This window comes from Sceloporus occidentalis, unplaced genomic scaffold, assembly GCF_023333645.1.
Source record: "Sceloporus occidentalis isolate IW3139 unplaced genomic scaffold, rSceOcc1.0.p SCAF_26, whole genome shotgun sequence".
Classification (NCBI taxonomy): domain Eukaryota; kingdom Metazoa; phylum Chordata; class Lepidosauria; order Squamata; family Phrynosomatidae; genus Sceloporus; species Sceloporus occidentalis.
Window position 1 is genome coordinate 7,809,025 of NW_028317006.1, and position 19,960 is coordinate 7,828,984.

Here is a 19,960-nt window from a genome sequence, read left to right on the forward strand (position 1 = left end):
AATTCCTTTTACAGCCATAGTGCATGTAACAACATGGTAAAACAGGGATTTACTCACTTAATGTGCCTTTAATGTGTAGTGAATACACCCATATAGGCCAGGATGGCAGAGATATGTAAATCCAAATTGCTCTTTTTGTTGATTTACTACCTCAATAACCATCATCATGAATTGAAAAAAGTTGAAAAGTTTTGGTCCTACAATCTCTTCCAACCCTGTCAATGTGAATGAACCCCCCATCTGTGGTCATTGGAAATGTTTGAAATAATGGCAATATGTTTTATGTCGCTTAGCGCTGGATAATAGTTACACTTCATAAAAGACCCAGCAAGCACCAGCTATATTGCAATTGCCAGGTGTTGACGGATCACCACCAAAATGATGCCCTTGGGGCACCAAGCAGCACGACAAGTAGCTCATTTAAAGGGCTCGGTAAGTGCTTCCCTGACAGATTGGCTTCTATTTCCTAATCTAGAACCATGAGCACAGAGGATGACTCCAAGTGGCTGGAGTGGGTAACAAAACAGTTTGAAACTATTGCTGGAGAAGACAAAGAAATTGACCTGGAAGAATTTAAAAGTGCACTTAAAGTGAAAGAGGCAAGTTTGTGTTTAATCCTCAAAAACTCAAGTACACTGAGTACAATTTAATTATTGTATGTCAATACATTCAAATGTTTTAGAATGCATCCCTACCCTCAGTGCTGCCTAGTTATGTTAACCGGATATTTACTATTAGAATACATTGCCTTCCCACATTACTCATTCCACATATAGCACTATAATTACATTTACATGGTGTTTTACTGATGTGCTACATAATGAAGATTGTTAATGGCTAAAGTCATAAATTTGCAATACAATCTGAAGGCAACGATGTCAGAACAAGAAGCCACACTTGTGGTGGTGTGAATATCAACATATTAAAAGGCAGACCAAGAACGAAAGTGTCACCTTCAGAGACAGTTCATTTGACATAAGTACCAGGACTGGACTGGATATTATGGCTAGCAGACGCTAAATTATAGATGTGCGGCCACTTTTGCAGTGTGATGTTGCACACTAGAGGACACAACCTCCTGTGTGAGCAGCAAAAAAGCTATGTCAAAGCAGCAATTAGGCACTAGCCAACGGGCATTTTCCTGGTTTGCAATCTAGGACTGATTAATATGTATATATTATATATCTTCTTTGCATAAACCATCTTCAACACTTATTTTGAGCATGGCAGAGGCCATTTGTGGATTCTGCATTATGATTTTTTAAATCGTTTCAAAATTAGTTGGTTTTTCAGTTATGTAGTACAGTTTACAGCAAGGAAAGCATCCAGAAAAGCTCTTATACGCATTCAAAATATGGTGACAATTAAAAGAAGTTTTTAAACACATACCCAACAGGTTGAAGCCTCACTTCTCTGTACTTTTCAGTCATTTTTTGCAGAACGTTTCTTTGCCCTGTTTGATTCAGATGGGAGTGGATCGATCAGTCTTGATGAACTACTGAAAGCCCTGAACCTGTTAATACATGGGAATGAAACCGACAAATTGCGATTCCTCTTCCAAGTTTATGATGTTGATGGTAAGATTTCCATAATGGAATACACTTCTTTATAAAAGATTATGGGCTAAAGACAGTAGAGACTGATCATGGAACACTTAAAAGGACTAAAATGAGACATCTAATGATGATTATTTACATAATGTGCTAGGGAGCTCAGTGACAGTTAGTTCAAACATCATTACAAAAAGGCTGATCTATAACAGATTCACAGTCAACTTTGTATTGGCTTCCAATACCATCTATACGTGGACAACATCTTAATCTACATTACCTTTCTTGAAATTTCACCCTCTCTTCTAACTCGTCTCACCGACTTTCTGGAATTGCATCATGGATGGCCTTGCACTACTTGAAGCTTAACATTTCAAAGCTTGAGCTTATGGTCATCCCGTCATCCCCTCCGTCAACATCACTATTGCTGTTGAGAACTCCAACCAACTGACCAGATTGGCTGCCTTGGTGTCATACTTCTCCTTCATCCCTCACATCCAGTCACTAACCAAATCCTGCCGCCTTCACCTGAAAAACATCTCCTGAATTCGGACATTCCTCACACAAGAAACAACCAAAATATTAATATTATCCTGTGTGATATCCCATATGTATTACTGCAACACCCTACTAACTGATCTTCCCATCTCCCACCAATTCATCCTCAACATTGCAGCTAGATAAACCTGTCTCTGTCACTGATCCTCATCTGCCAATTGCACCACTGTCTCCCCATACCCTCCAGACCCTCACCTACAGAGCCCTTAACACACCCCCACACCCCTATGTCTCTACCCCTATTCTAATGTGTCCCTAACCGCTTTGTTCCTGTCATAAACTGCTTCTCTCTTCTACAGCTATTACCTCTTCCCACTCCCATATTCCCCTGTGCTGTACTCCTTCACTGGAATTCCCTACCCCATTCTATTAGACTTTCGCCATCATACTTGACTTTCAAAAGCTCTCTGAAGACCCACCTTTTTCGAGAAGTGTACAACCTTTCTTCCTAACACTCTCAGCAAGCAGTCCTCTCCCACTGTTACTTGGATGGGGATGAGTTGGTTGAGTCAGGATGATCTGTAGAGATTGTTGGTCATTCAGATGGCTTGCTGAGAGTGTTAGGTAGTAAGGTTGTATGCTTCTCAAAAAAGGTGGGCCTTCAGAGAGGTTTTAAAAGATTGCAGGGTCATCAGTCTAAACTATTTTACTGACTCTGCTGGTGCTATAAACTTAAATGTAATGCAATGAAACACTCTGACAACTGCTTGTAATGTAACATTGATACAATGTTACACAATTTCTTTAAGAAACCTATTTTTAGCCTTTGTGTGTTGGGTTCATTCAAAACACCTAATCAAACACATCCCAAGTCAAATTCGGAATCTTTACATTTCAGGCAGTGGCTCAATTGACCCAGATGAGCTGCGTACAGTGCTGAAATCGTGTCTGCTTGAGAATGCAATCTCACTGTCTGAGGAGAAGCTGGATGACCTCACCTTAGTACTCTTCCAGTCGGCTGACAAGGACGGCAGTGGGTCCATTACTTTCCAGGAACTGAAAGAGGAACTAGAACGATTTCCAGAAGTTATGGAGAACTTAACTATCAGGTGAACTGCCTGTCCCAGGATGGAGCCCCTTGGCTAACACAGATGTCCTCTCTCTAAAAGAAATAATTCACAAACTGAATAGCATTGGGTTTAATCCTCAACTGATCATAGATACACCCTAAAAAATATTTAATTGAATTGAATTGTCAAGCTCATTATCCTAAATGTGTCCAAAATGAGCAATGCTTTCTATTATGTGGTAACATTGCTTAGAATGATGTCAATGACCTCACAACATAGCGGAACTGAATGTAGGTTAATACATGTTATAATGCATATTATATATTTCATTTCATGATATAAACATTTTAGTTTTCAATAGACATTACAATCACTCTGTGAGACTTTTAGCAAGACTTTGGTATATGTAGAGGATAGCAAACCACACATTTCAGAGCCAGGACTTGACTCTAACAGCCTGAAAACTAGTTGAGTCAAGTTAGCAAAAGAAATACCTTAGTGCAGAGGCCTTAAACATTTCACACATGGATCATTTAGCCCCTCACAGTACACTATGAACAGAGCCGGCCTTAGGTGTTCTGGCGCCCTGTGCGGACTACTCCTCTGGCGCCCCCCATCCCCAAAAAAGAAAGGAAAAAAATCTTGTCACAAAACTGCCATTTCTCACTATCTATCCCCTCTCCCCCTTTATCACTATCTACCACCTCTGCCCCTTCTCACTGCCTTCCCTCCTCTGCCCCTTCTCACTATCTACCAACTCTGCCCCTTCTTACTGCCTTTCCCACCTCTGCCCCTTCTCACTATCTACCACCTCTGCCCCTTCTCACTGCCTCCCCCCCTCTGCCCCTTCTCACTGCCTTCCCCTCCCCCCTCTCCCTACTTCTCATTATCCTTACTTACCTTGTTGAGTCCTGCGGAGGGAGCAGGAGGCGTCCGTCTTCCCGTTCTGCCACGGTGCGCGCTTCACAGCATATTTCGGTGCTCAGCATGAAACGCCGGCACCGCAACGGAGTTACGGAGAGTGATTGTTGCCGAGCGGTTGCTGAAAACTTCACGAGCGCCCGCTCAGCTTCCCTGCCCGGGACTTAAATTAAAACATTGGGGTTTTTTTGTTGTTTAAACTTTATTTAACATCCTCCATGTTAAATAAAGTAAAAAAAAAACAAAACAATGTTTTAATTTAAGCGGGCAGGCGCCCCTGTTGCCACGGCGCCCCTGTTGCCACGGCGCCCGGTGCGGCCGCACAGGTCGCACACCCCTAAGGCCGGCCCTGACTATGAATCAATTGTATGAGTCTTCTTCTGGCTCATCCTTCCCATAAAATGCTAGACTGACCTGAGGAGCACAACTACTGTAGCATCAGTTTGTCCCATCATATTGGAATGTGCAATAATGTATGTATATACTTATGTTTTTTCCCCCAGTGCGGCTAACTGGCTAAAGCCTCCGACTGTAAACAAGAAGAATCACACTCCCCGTTATTTGACTCCCACATACTGGCACAACAATCGCAACAAGCTATTGTTTATGTGTTCATACTGGTGCATTAACGTTGTTCTCTTCACGCTTGCTGCAGTCAATCACAAAATGCTTGGGCCATGGATCATGCTGGCCAAGGGCTGCGGACAGTGTCTTAACTTTAACTGTACTTTTATTGTGGTAGGTGCCCACTTAATCATATCTCCAAGTCAAACAAGTTGAACCATTATGTTTGAGTCTCACATCTACTGCATACTTACCATAAACATAATTACATATTTATATACTGTATATTCTTTTTCCTATGGAATAAACACATGAAACAGAAAATGAGATATTAGCTTGTTAACGCTTCCTGATTCCAGGTAAATAAATGAGTTTACTGATGTATGGTGTATTTTTTCTTGACATACAGTAATAATCTTCAGGGTTAGCCCCATCAAGTAGGGGTTCTAGGTATACTCTAGGATGTTAAGCTGATGGGGGTGCCACTATTGGGTTCTCCTTTATGTAGGACATGGGAACTGAAAACACAGTTTGCTAAGGCTGCTGGAAGCCCTGGAGCTGGCTAACACTACTGTATGTCTTCAGGTCCTGATGCTTCGCCGCTGCTTGACCTGGCTCCGTACCACTTGGGTGGTCCACTTTCTTCCACTGGATCAGAATGTCATCCTGCATGAGCTGGTCGGATATGCTGTCTTTGTTCTGACAGTCATACACACGGCTGCCCATATTATAAACTTCAGTAAGTAATAAATCTCTAGTCAAAGGCACGTGATGAGTTGTCCATGGCCACTCATGGCTGTTGAAGTTCCTCAGAAACTGTAACATGCCAGTTGCTTCATTCTATATTTCTATGTCATTATTCATGAAATAAACATGTTTTATCTTTTCAGTAAACCTGTCTGTAAATCAAGGGACATATACTTTTTGGCAGTATCTTCTCACTGTGGCACCAGGCATTGGCTGGATTTATGGAACTGCCTCTATCACAGGAATCTTCTTGCAGCTTCTCATCTGCCTGACCCTGGTGTGTTCTAGTACCTTTGTCAGGAAGGGCGGCCACTTTGAGGTAAGCACACCTTACTGGCATTTAATATGTTAAATGTTCAGAAGCTTGCATTCTAAATACATGACAGATTGACAGGATAGCAGCAATTGGGGATTCATAAAAGATGGCCAGTGAAAGTGTCACACGGAAAACACCCTATTAATCTCAAACCCATAAACCTTTTGTTTGGAATTTGACCCTTTCCATAAAATCTATACAAATCTTTCAGTTGCAGTTACAGTTTTATAGTTGCAGTTTAAGCACAATAAATAGGTAATGCAAATACAATTGTATATTTTGAAGTAGAGTTATTATGATGACTACAAGTATCTGAAGTGGTTTTAATGTTGTCAAATATGTTCAAAAATATGTTTTTCTTGGTATTAATATCTTGATCTTGTGGTTAATTATTAATTTATTATATTCGTTCCTGGTTATTTGGTCTTGGTGTGCTCTGCTGTCAGAGGTATTTCATCATTATCATCAACGCATTGTAAATAATCATCTGGAGAATAATGTAAATCAGACAGTCCATACAAAGTCAAACTCTTCCATCAGCGACACAGTCTTTAGATATACCCTGTTCTTTTCAGATCTTCTACTGGACACACTTGTCCTACATCTTGATTTGGATTCTGTTGTTTCTACACACACCTAAATTCTGGAAATGGTTTTTGGTCCCCGGACTCTTGTTCCTGCTGGAGAAACTGTATGGAGTAGCTGTTTCACGTATTGGTGGGCTTTCCATCATAGAGGTGAATCTGCTGCCCTCCAAGGTGATTCCTTTGCATTCCAGATATGTTTATTTCATTTATACTGATGTGATTGACACTTTGTGTTTGAATGAGGTAGTAGCGTGTTAGACCTACAATTTAGATCATGAGATGGGTGATGAGCTTGCTGCCAAAGAGTGCAGCCCTGTATATCTCCTCCAAGGTCTGCTTCTTTTCATGGTCACACCATGCAAACAAATGGTATATCACATCATATTGTAGTGCTCCACACATTGCAGCTTTTTAAGGGGCCAGCCTCAGAGATCTGTACAAGGGGCGAACAAATCTTCACTTACTAATAAAGGCAAAATAAAGGTATGCAATGTGAGAGGGCATGCAAGTGCCTACGTGTTCCTTAATATGTTTTTATCTGTTTGCTTACCTTGTTTAAAGATGCCATTCCTAAATGTTATATTCCAGTCTTGATGTTGGCTGTATTACCAACTCTCACCCTTGCTTGTTTAACAGATTATTCCATGCAAATATATGTTGCTGTGTTTTAGTATGCTTGTTTCTTTCCCACACAAGCTTGTTCAGCAAACTCTGATGGCAATGGCATGGATGGGTTGCGGCTGGGTTTAATCCTCAACCCAACTACAAGGGGTAAATAGATTGGGACGGGACAGAGTTATTAGGAAAGCGAAGGAGTGGTCTTTGTCAATAAAATAGGTTGCTTCTTCAGCTTAAAGAAGACCATCAGTGAAGCAAAACAAGTGGCATTGGCCTGAGTGATATACTTGGAAAACGTTCTATTCTGTTGCATTCACAATGGCTCTTGAGTTGCTCGGGTTTGAACTCTTGTTAAATACAAATGTACTCAACTCTAGGAAAACCCAGACAATCTTACAATCATTACAAACCTTTCTTTGTGTTTTGTTTTTCGTTCTCTTAATGAAGGTGACACATCTTGTTATTAAGAGACCCTCATCTTTGCAGTACAAGCCTGGAGACTATATTTACCTGAATATACCTGCCATCGCTAGGTATGAGTGGCACCCATTCACCATCAGCAGTGCCCCTGAGCAGGAAGGTAATATTTCATAGAGTTTTCTTTCCTTGACTCCTCTACTGCTGATCTGTTCATACTAGTAGTGATCCCATAGCAGCCTTGTTTGCATTATATCCATGTTTAAAAACTGATGAAATTCCCATTTCCAAAAGCACATTACACATCTTATAAGATATATAAAAAATACAACCATTATAATTGCCAAGAATTGGCTGGAATCCCCCCCCCAAAACAATTATTGAGAAAAAATTATTCAAAAAGGGCCGACTAGATGGAATCATTGGTTCTTTACTGCCATCACTACCTATGTCTCCATGTACCTCTTTCACGGTAGACACCCTCTGGCTGCACATCCGATCACTGGGGCAATGGACAAACCGTTTGTATGAATACTTCAGCAAGACAGAGACAGTCAAGAGACAGGAGGCTAAACGACTGACACAGAATCTGAAGAGGAGACACCAAAGCCAGGTCTCAACAATCACACATACTGTAAAAGTACACACATACTGTAAATGTGTAGTGTGAATCTGCAGCAATGCTTATGTACCATCGGGTATAGAAGTCAATCAGTTAAACCAGTATATACTAGGATTTATATGACAAGTAAAGCTACAGTGAGTAGAATATCTATAAACTACATCAAGTATTATTGCACTTCCAATGGAACTAAAATATTTATATTTCTTCAAGCATTGAGTACCACGTTGTATACTGAGGTGTAGATTAGCATTGAAGTAAACTTGGTTTTATTTCATTTTGTGTCCAGTAAATACCCTTTATCTGTAGACCTGGAGGCTGCCATTGTTGCCAGTCATTTTGGATCACTTTTCCTACTTAAACACCACACTGGCAGTATCATAAGGAGTGCGGGTGTCTCTCTAGTAGGTTGTGCCACAATAACAGAGCCAAAACACATATAAATTACTAATATATAGCTGTTCTATATTGTCCTTGAAACTCCATTTTAACTAATTTTTAAGCAGATGCAAGTATTAGAAAGTGTAGGGAGTTGTCCTTCAATGATGAGAAATATTTAGGGCTGCACAGTCCACAGAGTTAATACGAACTATAAAGCTACCCGGTCTAATATAGCTGTACAAACTATAAACTATAAAGATACATATGGTAAAGTGTATGTGTTAATGTTCTGTTTTCTCCAGGAGCATCTTTTTAATTCAGGGGAATCCTCTGTAGGTGTTGCTACCAATGCTGATGATCAGATTGAGTTGACCTCATATAGACCATGTAGAAACCCACTGATTGAGGATGTCCACCTTAGCATGGATGAAGCTGGTTTGCAAAGTCCAGAGGTAAAGAACAGCTCCATCAAGACTTTTCTTATGTTGCTCAACTTTGATTCTAGGAGATTTCCCCAAATTCAGCTACTGGCCTGATTCTACATTTCCTTTAATAGCAACTGTGGAAATCTCAAATATTGTAGGAACATAGAGAAGTTTCTGAAAACTGTTCCAGAGGTCCACCTTTGCTAAACAAAGAACAACTGTCTCTATTTATTTTGTAGATTGCCTTGAAAAGTGGTGACAACCACAGCTTTTGTAACATCAAGGTGAGTATCCTGCAATCCAAGTGCTCTGTCGAGTTTTTAAATGTAACAGAAATACTATGGGTTAACCTACTGCTGATACTATGGGTGAACTGTCGACAGGTATATTAGGTATGTTAATATATAAGGATATGCATTAACTATGTTTCTGGGTTATGTTACAGCATTGAAAAAAGGCTGTTCTGAGCGACAACTTTTCCCTTAACCAAGCATTCTTGTGCCATAAACTTTAAGATTTCTGTAAAATGTGTGTTCTTGGCACCTGTTTTGTTTTTCCTTCTAATAGTGCTACATTGATGGCCCATATGGGACCCCAACTCGGCGCATCTTCACATCAGACCACGCCGTGTTGATTGGAGCAGGGATTGGAATCACACCTTTTGCTTCAATCCTGCAGAGCATCATGTACAGGTTGATATGGAATCACTGCTTAGACAGCCAGAGGGTCTTCCTGTGTTAAAGATACCTGCTCAAGTTTTGCCCTGTGTGGAACATATTAAATCTAGTTGATAGACACCAGGGCTGTAATTTGTATGGGTTAAGAGGAGCAGCCAAGCGTGCTTGAGTTGCTGATGTGACTTCAGCGCATAGTGGGACCTCTGACCTTGCCCCAAGCACCAAGAACCCCATGGCTCTGACAGGGCCAGACAACTATAGGCACGCGGCTTTGCTCTTTATTTTACCTATAAATGGAGATAATATATGTAGTTACTGTGTCAGGGAGAGGTAACAACATTTAGTGGTTTTGGGACTGTAGTAGCAGTCCTTAAAGATGTGCTTGGACAATTGTTCCCCTAATCTCTAGGTGAGGTAAGGGGGTGGGGTAAAAGTTACAGGTCTGGAGTTGCCAGAGGTAAAAGTAAATCAGTTGACACCAATTATTATCTTCCAGTCAAATAGACCTAGATGAAATGATACATACTGACACTGAGCAAGTTACTCTTAATGAGCTATATCTGGCATGACAAAGATGTAAAGCACCATATGTTCTGCAGACTCTTAGGGATCCAAAGTCGGTGAGTCGATAATGAGTGGGTTTTTTGAGCCAGCTAACTCCATCTTACTTGCTTATTTGCTGACAGCTGCTGGAGGATTGCTCAGTGTCACTATTATTTATCCCTCTATCACATATTGCCAAAGAACAATGATTGGGTTTATTAAATGTTTGGCACACTGGAAGCCAAACATGGAACATATGGCATCCACACACACTCCATATCTCTTCACAAGGAGGGCTTTTCTGCATGAATAAGAAGATACTTCAAGTCACAAACAAACAGCTGAGATGCAAACATGGGACATCTTTATGGTTTTTTAGACATCACTGTTGAACATTCAAGAGCCTCAAATGTTAGTGACACAAAGAGACAACAAGGGTTTACAAACTAAGACCATGCTACTGATTTTTTGGTAGGATATTTGCCACAGGCTGCCATTAACCTTCGTTTCCGTAAGGTGAACTTTTAAACTTGGTAATTACATTGAAAACAAATATCCCATGCTATAGGTAGTTTTAGTAAATAAATACACAATGGCCAGCTTTTTTGTGCCCCAGTGGATGGAGCGTAAGACTTGTCAATGATCTTCCCAACTGGCTCACGGTCCCTGCGGTCTGTGTTTTATGGATGACAGTACTGATAAGCAATTAGGTCAATATTTTGTATTGATTTGTTTGGACTCTTTTGGTTCTGTTAATGCAAAGTGTCATTTAGGATTTCAAGCCTGTCACTGTCATACTACATTTGTCTTGGATATCAAGTATCACTTTTCCTTCTATAGAGTATCCATATAATTTAGGTACACTATTGGCCAAGCTTTCCCCATATAATATTCTTTGTCACCACCATTATCTTTGTGAGTCATGATATTTCAAGTTGCTGTAAGATTTAGGATTTTATTCTGTGTCTTTTCAGATATCGAATGAGGAAGCAGAACTGTCCGAATTGCAAATACTCTTGGTGTGAGACACTAAAAGATAATGAAATGAAGCTTAAAAAGGTAAGGTATGGCCTAATCTGTAGAAATGAATTTCTTATATGTATTTCTTATATATTTACATTATATGTACCCTTTGTGTTGTTCCACTGTACGAGTCCAATTTGAGATAGGGTGAAGCTGTGAAGCCTTATACAAATATTACAGCATTTTTACTTATTTTTAAAATAGTAAAACAATACATCTGGAAGGAGAAATGCACTGGGGCATCACAACCAAAGTGTATGGGGTACATTGAGAATGCAAGAAAAAAGGGGCTATAGAAAGGAACCGGTGTTACAACATAGATTGGTTTTTTTATGTTACATACCTAGAATCGAGTTTCCATTATTTAACCACTGCATCCCATGTTAGCAGGTGAACCTCCTGCTTGCGGCACTCGGTGGAGGGCATTTTGTCGCTTGCTGACCTGGTAGCAGAATCAGTGGCATATAACTGTTAAAGTATATTACTAGCATAAGAAAGAGACTTTCCATCCTACACTAGTGAAAAAAGTGACAAGATCAAAGCATCTGTTTGTAGGTGGAATTGTCTAGCTTCTCCAGTTCCTCACTGTCTTATACTGCAAATGAATAATACATAGCATGTCAGCTAACAGACCCAATGTTGCTGGTTGTTCAGCTGCTGGCAAATCTGGCAAACATCCAGCATATTAAGATTGTTGGCATCTCTATAAGCACGGTGCCTGAACCGGGCAGTGTAAATGCAATGGCAGGTTACAAGGGAGAGCACTGATCTCCCCATTTGGCAGTAAACAGTAAAGGGATGTGCCATGTCGGCACGGCCTCTATAGTCACTTTATGTCCGGCACCACGTGTCCTTAAAAGGCGGGGTGTTAGGATATGATATTATATCCCCACACTTAGCAGGAAGGACAAACTGGGCCGCTGGTGGTAAATACATTGCCAGCATGTGCTTTGATGTCCTGCGTGTAACATTTAAAAGTTGGTAAGAATATAACAGAGAGTAAAGGAATGACAATGCGACCTTGTGTTCTTATTACATGTGCTTTGGGACAGGGCTTTAACTTTCATGGGGCAAGAGGGGCAGCTTCCCAGGTGCCACAATGTGAAGGAGACACTTCAGCCAACCAATGACAATGCCCCTGTCAGGATTCCACCCTGCTAGCCCGGACCATGGATGATTATTTTTGCTGTTATGTCTGGTTGCTACCACCAGTGGCCACCCTCCCCCCTCTAAAGTGCTCAGGATCAGATTACCAGGTCAGCTGGGTCTGATCACCTGAGTGGAACCTGGCCTTTATTAACCTGCCCTGCCCTTTAGTCAGGGCCTTTGCATTGTAGTGTTATGACCGCTCTGCTTTGGCCTTGTACCTGAACCCATGTCCTGAACCTAAGCTACCTGCCTGTACCTGCCGTCAGCCCTGCCAGTGGGCCTCCGTACCCGTCAGCCCTGCCAGTGGGCCTCCGTACCCGTCAGCCCTGCCAGTGGGCCTCCGTACCCGTCAGCCCTGCCAGTGGGCCTCCGTACCCGTCAGCCCTGCCAGTGGGCTTCCTGCCGTCAGCCCTGCCAGTGGGCCTCCGTACCCGTCAGCCCTGCCAGTGGGCTTCCTGCCATCAGCCCATCCAGTGGGCCTCCGTATCCGTCAGCCCTGCCAGTGGGCATCCTGCCTAGAGACTTACTGCCTTTACTTGCTGGTCATATCACCTATATCAATACAGTACCTTTCCACGTATTCTGTTTGTGCTGTGTTTTATTGCGCCTGTCCGTACCACCCCACTTACCGTCATGCATCGTGGGGTACAAACGGAACCCTTTGTATCCCCTGCTACTGGGCTCCTACCCGACCTGCTTACCAGGGTCATGACAGCCCCAGGGGTCCACTTCTAGAAGTGACGGGTCAACCAAGCTCTTATTTCAAGAGGCGCTCACTCGAGTCGGCCCTCCATAACACATGTAAATTTGGAGGGTTGAAACGGCAGCCCTGCTGGAATCTCCCACTTTAGTTATTTAAACCCCTTAGGCAGGTCTGCATTGCTTTCCGGTCCTCTCATCCATCCTATTTGATAACTGAATCTTATTTCATTGACATAATTCATTTACCCCCACGTAACCCCATTACTATTCTTTACACAGACCTGACTACTGTATAATGTCCTATCTAATTGTATTATCTTACCCAGCAACCTTCTAAGTAGGGAAATGAGTTCTCTGCTGTCAGAACTGGAGCTGTCTGATGATGAGTATATCATGCGGGCGCAGGCAGGAGCTGGGATGTGGGCAAAGAGTCAAATGCATATGCGGGGATTCTGCAGAATCCTTTCGTGCTTTTGTAATGGGGATCGCAAGAAAATGAAAGTGCATATGATGGCTAGAGTGTTATTTTATGCACTTATGTGTAGGGGGATCCTAGATTCTGAAGAATCCAATCATTAAATAGATTTTGCCTTAAGCTAATTTTAAAAAATCTTAAAAAAATATTATGTGGTGTTTTTATGTGATTAAAAAACGAAAAAGAATGAATGATTTATGCAACCTGGTAAGGTTTTTCTTACATACTAGTGAGTGCAATGAATGTACTTTTTTTTCCCAACAGCACCACTAATATGGGGTAGTTCCACACTGAAAGAAATTGAAAATAGTTTATTTGTCACTTGTGCTAGAATTAAAATTGAAATTCTCATTGTTCATGTATGGTAGGTAGACTTTATCTGGATAAATCGAGATCAGAAGTTCTTTGAGTGGTTTGTGAGTCTCTTGACCAAGCTTGAAATGGACCAGGCAGATGAAGAACCACAGGGTAAGTGTCCATGTTTGCTCAGCACTTTGAGTCTTTGTCACACTGATGGCAGTACAGTGATCTACAAAGGCATCCAACATGTTCCACTGTTTATCCTCTCACATTTAATGTGCACTTAAGAGATAAAAACTTAAGAGATAAAAACTACAAATATTGCCACTTGGTGGGTTGCGTGTGGATCCACAATCCTCCCTACAGTGCCACAGAATTCCGGTGATAGAACAGAAGGAGGTATGGGTGAGAGTACATGCATGAGCAACACCCAGGTGGCAATCTTGGAAAAGATAAGAAATGTCATTGGCATCTATCGGGTAAGTATGACTTTTATATATACATTTGCTGGCGAGTTCATTAGCACAATGTGTATATGAAGTATCATACTTACCTGTAATGCACCCTGTCATCCAAAAGGTCCACTTTAACCAACAGATTAATAATCATCAGATCTCCCTGTGATGAACCCTGTTTTTTTTCCATTCTCTTGGGTTCATTCAGTAAAGTATGACTTGTATGCAAGTTAAAGTGAGAATAAACATTCCATATCACAAACTTCACAATGTATTATGAAGTGCCAATCTTGACAAGTTTCTCCTACAAAAAGGACTGAGTTGGCTCTACATAATGCATTGCGAAATCTGACAATCTCAACAATTTAACATGTACTTATATAATTTTTAAAAATACATTTTGGAACTCTCAGGTCGCTTTTTGGAGATGCATATGTACATGACCTCAGCTCTCTGCAAGAATGACATGAAGGCCATTGGCCTACAAATGGCTCTGGACCTCCTGGCACAGAAAGAAAAGAAAGACTCTATCACTGGATTGAGGACCCGCACACAGCCAGGACGGCCTGACTGGAACAAGGTACCAACCACAAGACTTTGTGACTAACGTTGTGAACTATTACTAAAAAATTGAACGTTGTGTTTGCCTTTTTTGTTGCAGGTGTTCCAGAAAATTGAGCAAGAAAATAAGGGTAAAGTCCAGGTGTTTTTCTGTGGATCTCCAGCACTGGCCAAAGTGATTAAATCTCACTGTGAGAGGTTCAATTTCAAATTCTTCAAGGAAAATTTCTAGAAATGGAATATATCTAGATCCAGATTACCGATATACTACACGAGATAGATGCAGCAATGGAGAGGGTGCAATTGGAGCCATGCCAAACTAAACATTTCAGGTCGGATATCGTAACAAAACAAATTACAAATTTACAAATGTAATAAAATGCAAAATCCTTAATTCTTAGGCAGCTTCGCGTTACAAATGAAATATGACTTGCCTGCATGTATTACAGCTGTAAAATCAGAAAACCACTTCATGGAAAATCTGCTTTACATAGTAATGTTGCCCTACTTTCAAATCACATAAAACCCACTGGCTACACGCATCCCTTAATGTCCTCTTCAAATAAATTGTAGGCTTCATTGTACCTTGTTGTGCACTGTTGATTTTTCACTATTTTTTTTTTTTTTATTGTTATGAAGTAACTGCTTCTTTTTAGATGTATCCAGAATATGAACACGAAGGCAACAATAATCAAAGCTGAGCCTTTAGTGACTTAGAAAATCCCAATCTTCACGGCTGCTGGTAGCTTTAAAGACATACTTTCTAATTGTATCCGGATCACTGTCTGGAGATCCATTTACCTCTCTTGTAAACAAGAAAAGCAAAAGCCTGAGCACCCTTACAAGCATCCGTGTCTGCTGCCCTCAACCCGCCAATAGCCTCCTTCAAATCTTTTATTTATCCTGAAGAATAACAAGCATCCAACAATGCAATTTATAAAGTGAGCTTCCACTTTTTAATCTGTAGCTTATCAGCGCTCACAGACTCACAGGATTGCAAATCGGTCCTTGAGGGTCGTTCACAGTCAGAGCAGCTTTGTTTAAATTAAACACTGTCAAGCGAAAAGCCACTTAAGAACACATTTACATGTCTAAAGCAGAAGTAGCGAAAGCAAACAGTATGCAGTCTTTCGCCGCAGCCAAAGATTAAGCAGATTGACAGCAAACAGATACAAAAGCTATTACCGGCATTCATAACGCTGGGAAATGATGCATAAATACCAGGCTATACTTAGTAACAGAGACCAGGTACATGACTTTGATAATGTATTGAAATGTCTGTGTTACCCAAATATCACGATGAGGGCCAGGGCTTCTTTTTTTTTTGAGTAAGGTACTATAACACTAAAAGTCTCTGTAAGTATGTTACTGTACATGTGTAAGTGTGATACTGTGTGTGTAGGTATGGTGCGTAGGTGTGTAAGTGTGTCACTGTATGTTAGTATGCTAACGTGTGTGTATGTTAGTTTATGTATGTGTTAGTGTGTTTAAGTGAGATACTATGTGTAACCTTGTGTAAGTATGTTGGTGCATCTGTAAATATATTAGTATGTGTAAGTATTTTGCTGTGTGTAAGGATGTCGGGGTGTTTATATGTTACTGTGCATGTGTGCGTGAGGAGAGAAAGAGAGTGTGAGCTACATGGGAGACAGGACTGAGCGAGGTAAGAGGAGTAGGGGGAGTAGAGTGTGGGTGCAAATGTTTTAGTCAGGTGTGAAAGAATGCTTTCAAAAACAGACATGTTAATAGTTTATTTTTATCATTTAACAAAATGCAAAGTGAGTGAACAGAAGAAACACCTAAATCAAATGAATATTTGGTGTCACCAACCTTTGCCTTTAAAACAGTTCTTCTAGGTACAAAGGACTATAGTGTAGTCTGAAATGTTGATGTATTTGCTATGACCTATTATTGAAAAACTGAATATTTTGTTTGCAACAAGTCTTGTGAGTGTGCTTCTGTGGCAGTAACATGAGTGTATATCTACATGTAGTTTTAGTGTATTGGTGTATGGGGTTAGCATGTCTGTGCATGAGTTATGGTGTTAACATGTGTGTTACTGTAAGGGGTTGGTGTCTATGAGCATATGCTGTTAGCATCTGTGTGTCTGTTACTGTAAGGTGTTAGAGTGTGTAAGGGTATGTTAGTGTATGATGCTAGCATGAGTGTATGTGTGTTAGTATTTTGTGTTATTGTGTGTGTGTGTGTGTGTGTAGTTCTCAGTATATGATGTTATCATGAGTTTGCATGTCACCGTATGGTGTTGGAGTGTCAGGGGCGAGCCTAGAGTTAGTGGTACCAGAGAGATGGAGAAGAGGAGCAGGAAAAAGAATGTGTGTGTATGTTAGTGTATGGTGTTAGAGTGAGTTTGCGTGTTACTATGTATGCAAATAAGTTATAGGGGACGTGAAGAAATACTGCAGCCTGGCACTACTAACCCTAGACTCATCCTTGTTCTTATAAGGTGTGCTTAAGATGAGTGGAGCAATGAGTGGACAATGGAATGGACATGAGGCGGGATGATGGGAGGGGCAGGGGGGGGGCAAAGGCATTAAACCTATATCTAACCCCAAGATTTCTGATGGCTGTCCTGCGTTTGAGAACGGTCAGGCACTTACCATACTGTCGGAGAGGGGGAGTGATTTTTTTTAGTACTTGTTAACTTCCTATATTTGAACGTAGTACAGTGCTGCAGAATATGTTAGCAACTTAAAGGAAAGTCTAATGTCCCTCACATCCCCTCTAAAGAAGAATGGATATTAATACAAATTCATCCAAAAGAAAGCAGCTGCTCTCCTCCTCCGTGGCCCAACACTGAAATCAATAGGAATACTTGGCGGGCATGGGGGATTTCAACAGACCCCTGCCTGCAGTATGAGCAGGGTCAGCGCTGGAGCCGACTATAACAATAACAACAGCATTCCAGCGGGAGCTGATACATTTGGGAAATTTCAAGACGTGATCAGAAAACATACGTCTGCTCTTTATAGAAAAAAAATGGTAAAAATGATGGGCCAGCATGTTCAATACAATAACCACATAATTTGTGTTTATTGTTAGTTAATCTGAATTACTAATAATCACCACTTTATGTAAATACTATATCTTGACTTCATCTTCTCGAGATCTGCATTCCTCCCCATTTTATGGCTTTCATTGTATGGGTTGGGTGGGGGAGAATTGAGTTTTTAACATTAGTACATTTTAGGCCTGATCGTTCACCACCCATCTCAGATTCCATACAATTGCCCCTTTCTTTACCAAATATACCAAATATCTCCAAAGCCATTACACAATAACACAACAAAATGCACAAGTTATAAGTAATTCTAATTTAGTTATGCTAAAACCACAATGGTGACAGTCCATCTTTAAAAAGATGTTCTCAATTACATTGAAATGTTCTTAAAATAAATGTATTAAAATAAATAAAATGTATTATTTGAACAAAAACTGATGCGTTAAATCTACTTGCTTCTAGCTGCCAGTGTCAGATCTGTTCCTCCAAGGACATGTTCAGTGTACCTGGCAACTCCTACTAGGCTGATAATAAAACCACCATGACTGTGACCAGCAGCAGAACAAGAATATTATAAATAAAATCCAGGTCAGAGTAACATTTACACAGTGCGATGTGTGTGCAACGGAGAATAAAATTCACATCAGTACTATAAACTTACAAATACCAAGGTCGGGTTTCATCCAGTCTCTAAAAGTGACAAAACTATTTGCAATTCTCATCCACCATAAACCCGGGGCTTTCTCGAGCAGTAATTCTGTGATGTGCTGTGGCGTTCTCTGTCTTATTCTCATATTGATTGTCCTCAAGGGAGAGATTGCAGGATTAAAGAAACATTCTCCACATGGGGCCATTTAACGATGTGATTTATATACCATGGGCTCAATGTGCCGATGCTGTGGAGATGTTTGGCTAGTTGCGTTTCTTATTCACAGGTATTAAAGTACCTAATCCATTGTTTCTTTTCTCAGACATCTCTGTCAGCATGGTGGTTTGGTCTTGCTTAGGCTATCTTCCTAATAATACTATTGTTGAATGCCAGTAAAAGTCACAGTAGATATCTGGCACAATGGTCTGTATTTTGTAATTAAGGCTACCGCAACATAAAACAGCTAGCAAATGCCAAACATCTTCCTTATTTCTAAGCAACGTACTTAAAAGTGTTAAATGCAATGTTGGTAAATAGCAAGTTCATACTGCTCTTGATCCCTGCTGTATTATATTTTCAGTATATCTGGTAACACAATTCACTTGGCCCTTGCACTGCCCATGTTCCTCCCCTTTCATGTGAATTACCCACCAATAATGACCATAGCTGGTAACTATCTGGCTCCGGGTACCAAGAGCCCACCTTGCAGGATGCAGTTACGGGCTGCTAACGCGGGACACACACTGTTGTTGGAGGGGAAGTGGACGGGGTGTGCCACATCGCTGCCCCTGTGACCCGGAGTTTTCCCATACTGACGCGGAGACCCCGAATAAAGGGCAAAACCCGGAGAGTTCCCAGGTATGATAATGAGACAGGGTTTCAGCAGGATTGGATGTTGAAAAGGCTGAGACATTTATTAAAAAAAAAGTCACAACATAATTTAGAACCTTTTAACATATTTCGTTCTTGTAACATTTCATTGGTAAACATAAATGGTATCAAATGTGTATCATAATATTATGAGAATCTGTATAACTGGACTTCCCATACCCAAACCATCAGTGGCAACCCTGGCGGGGCAGATCCGCCAAACATTGCAGCTTCCCTTTAGGGGACGGCACCAGCTCTAACCTCTGACTTGCCACTCCAAGCGGCCTTTTCCAAACGTCTCCCAGGGCCTCCTCCGCCATCATATGTACTTCCAGAGCCACTTTCACATGCAGATACAAATCCAAGAAAGCATGAGGGGAACATAGGGGAGGGTGGGTGATCCACTTGCTGTTGTGCTGCCCAAAAGAGTGCCCTGTCACATGTTGGGACATGTTGGGATATTTATTAGCATCTTTTTTCGTCTCCCTTTATATCTAGTATCTCCCAATCTCCATATTGATTTCGTAGCCCTCCTTTGCACGATTTCTCATTCCATAATGTCCTTTTTAAGGACCGGTGCCCAGAATTGTACCGCATATTCAAGGTGAGGTCTTACCAATGACCTGTAAAGAAGCAAGATAATATCCTCCTCTCGTGAATTAATACCTCTTTTTATGCATGCCAAAACCGTATTGGCCCTCGCAGCTGCTTACTGGCATTGCGCACTGTTGTCAAGTCTATTGTCTACCAATATAATCATCTAAATGTTTCATTTTGTCTTGCGTTGTATCCAAAGATGATTTTTGGACAAACTCAGCCAT

General features: G+C 41.0%; 1 protein-coding gene across 2 annotated transcripts; it reads left to right on the forward strand.

Annotated features, from left to right (window-relative positions):
- Positions 1-479: 479 nt before the first annotated feature.
- Positions 480-14,833, forward strand: NOX5 (NADPH oxidase 5). 2 transcript variants are annotated; one of them, XM_089485700.1, is made up of 15 exons: positions 480-599; positions 1,427-1,577; positions 2,947-3,157; positions 4,543-4,777; positions 5,189-5,342; positions 5,494-5,669; positions 6,242-6,424; positions 7,319-7,451; positions 7,765-7,922; positions 8,956-9,000; positions 9,284-9,408; positions 10,911-10,995; positions 13,654-13,753; positions 14,454-14,620; positions 14,702-14,833. In XM_089485700.1, exons 1-15 carry the CDS (start codon positions 480-482, stop codon positions 14,831-14,833), a joined length of 2,175 nt encoding a protein of 724 aa, XP_089341826.1. The 2 variants fall into 2 exon arrangements, with proteins under 2 accessions (XP_089341826.1, XP_089341827.1); XM_089485701.1 differs by having other exon boundaries at positions 7,765-7,901.
- Positions 14,834-19,960: the final 5,127 nt, after the last annotated feature.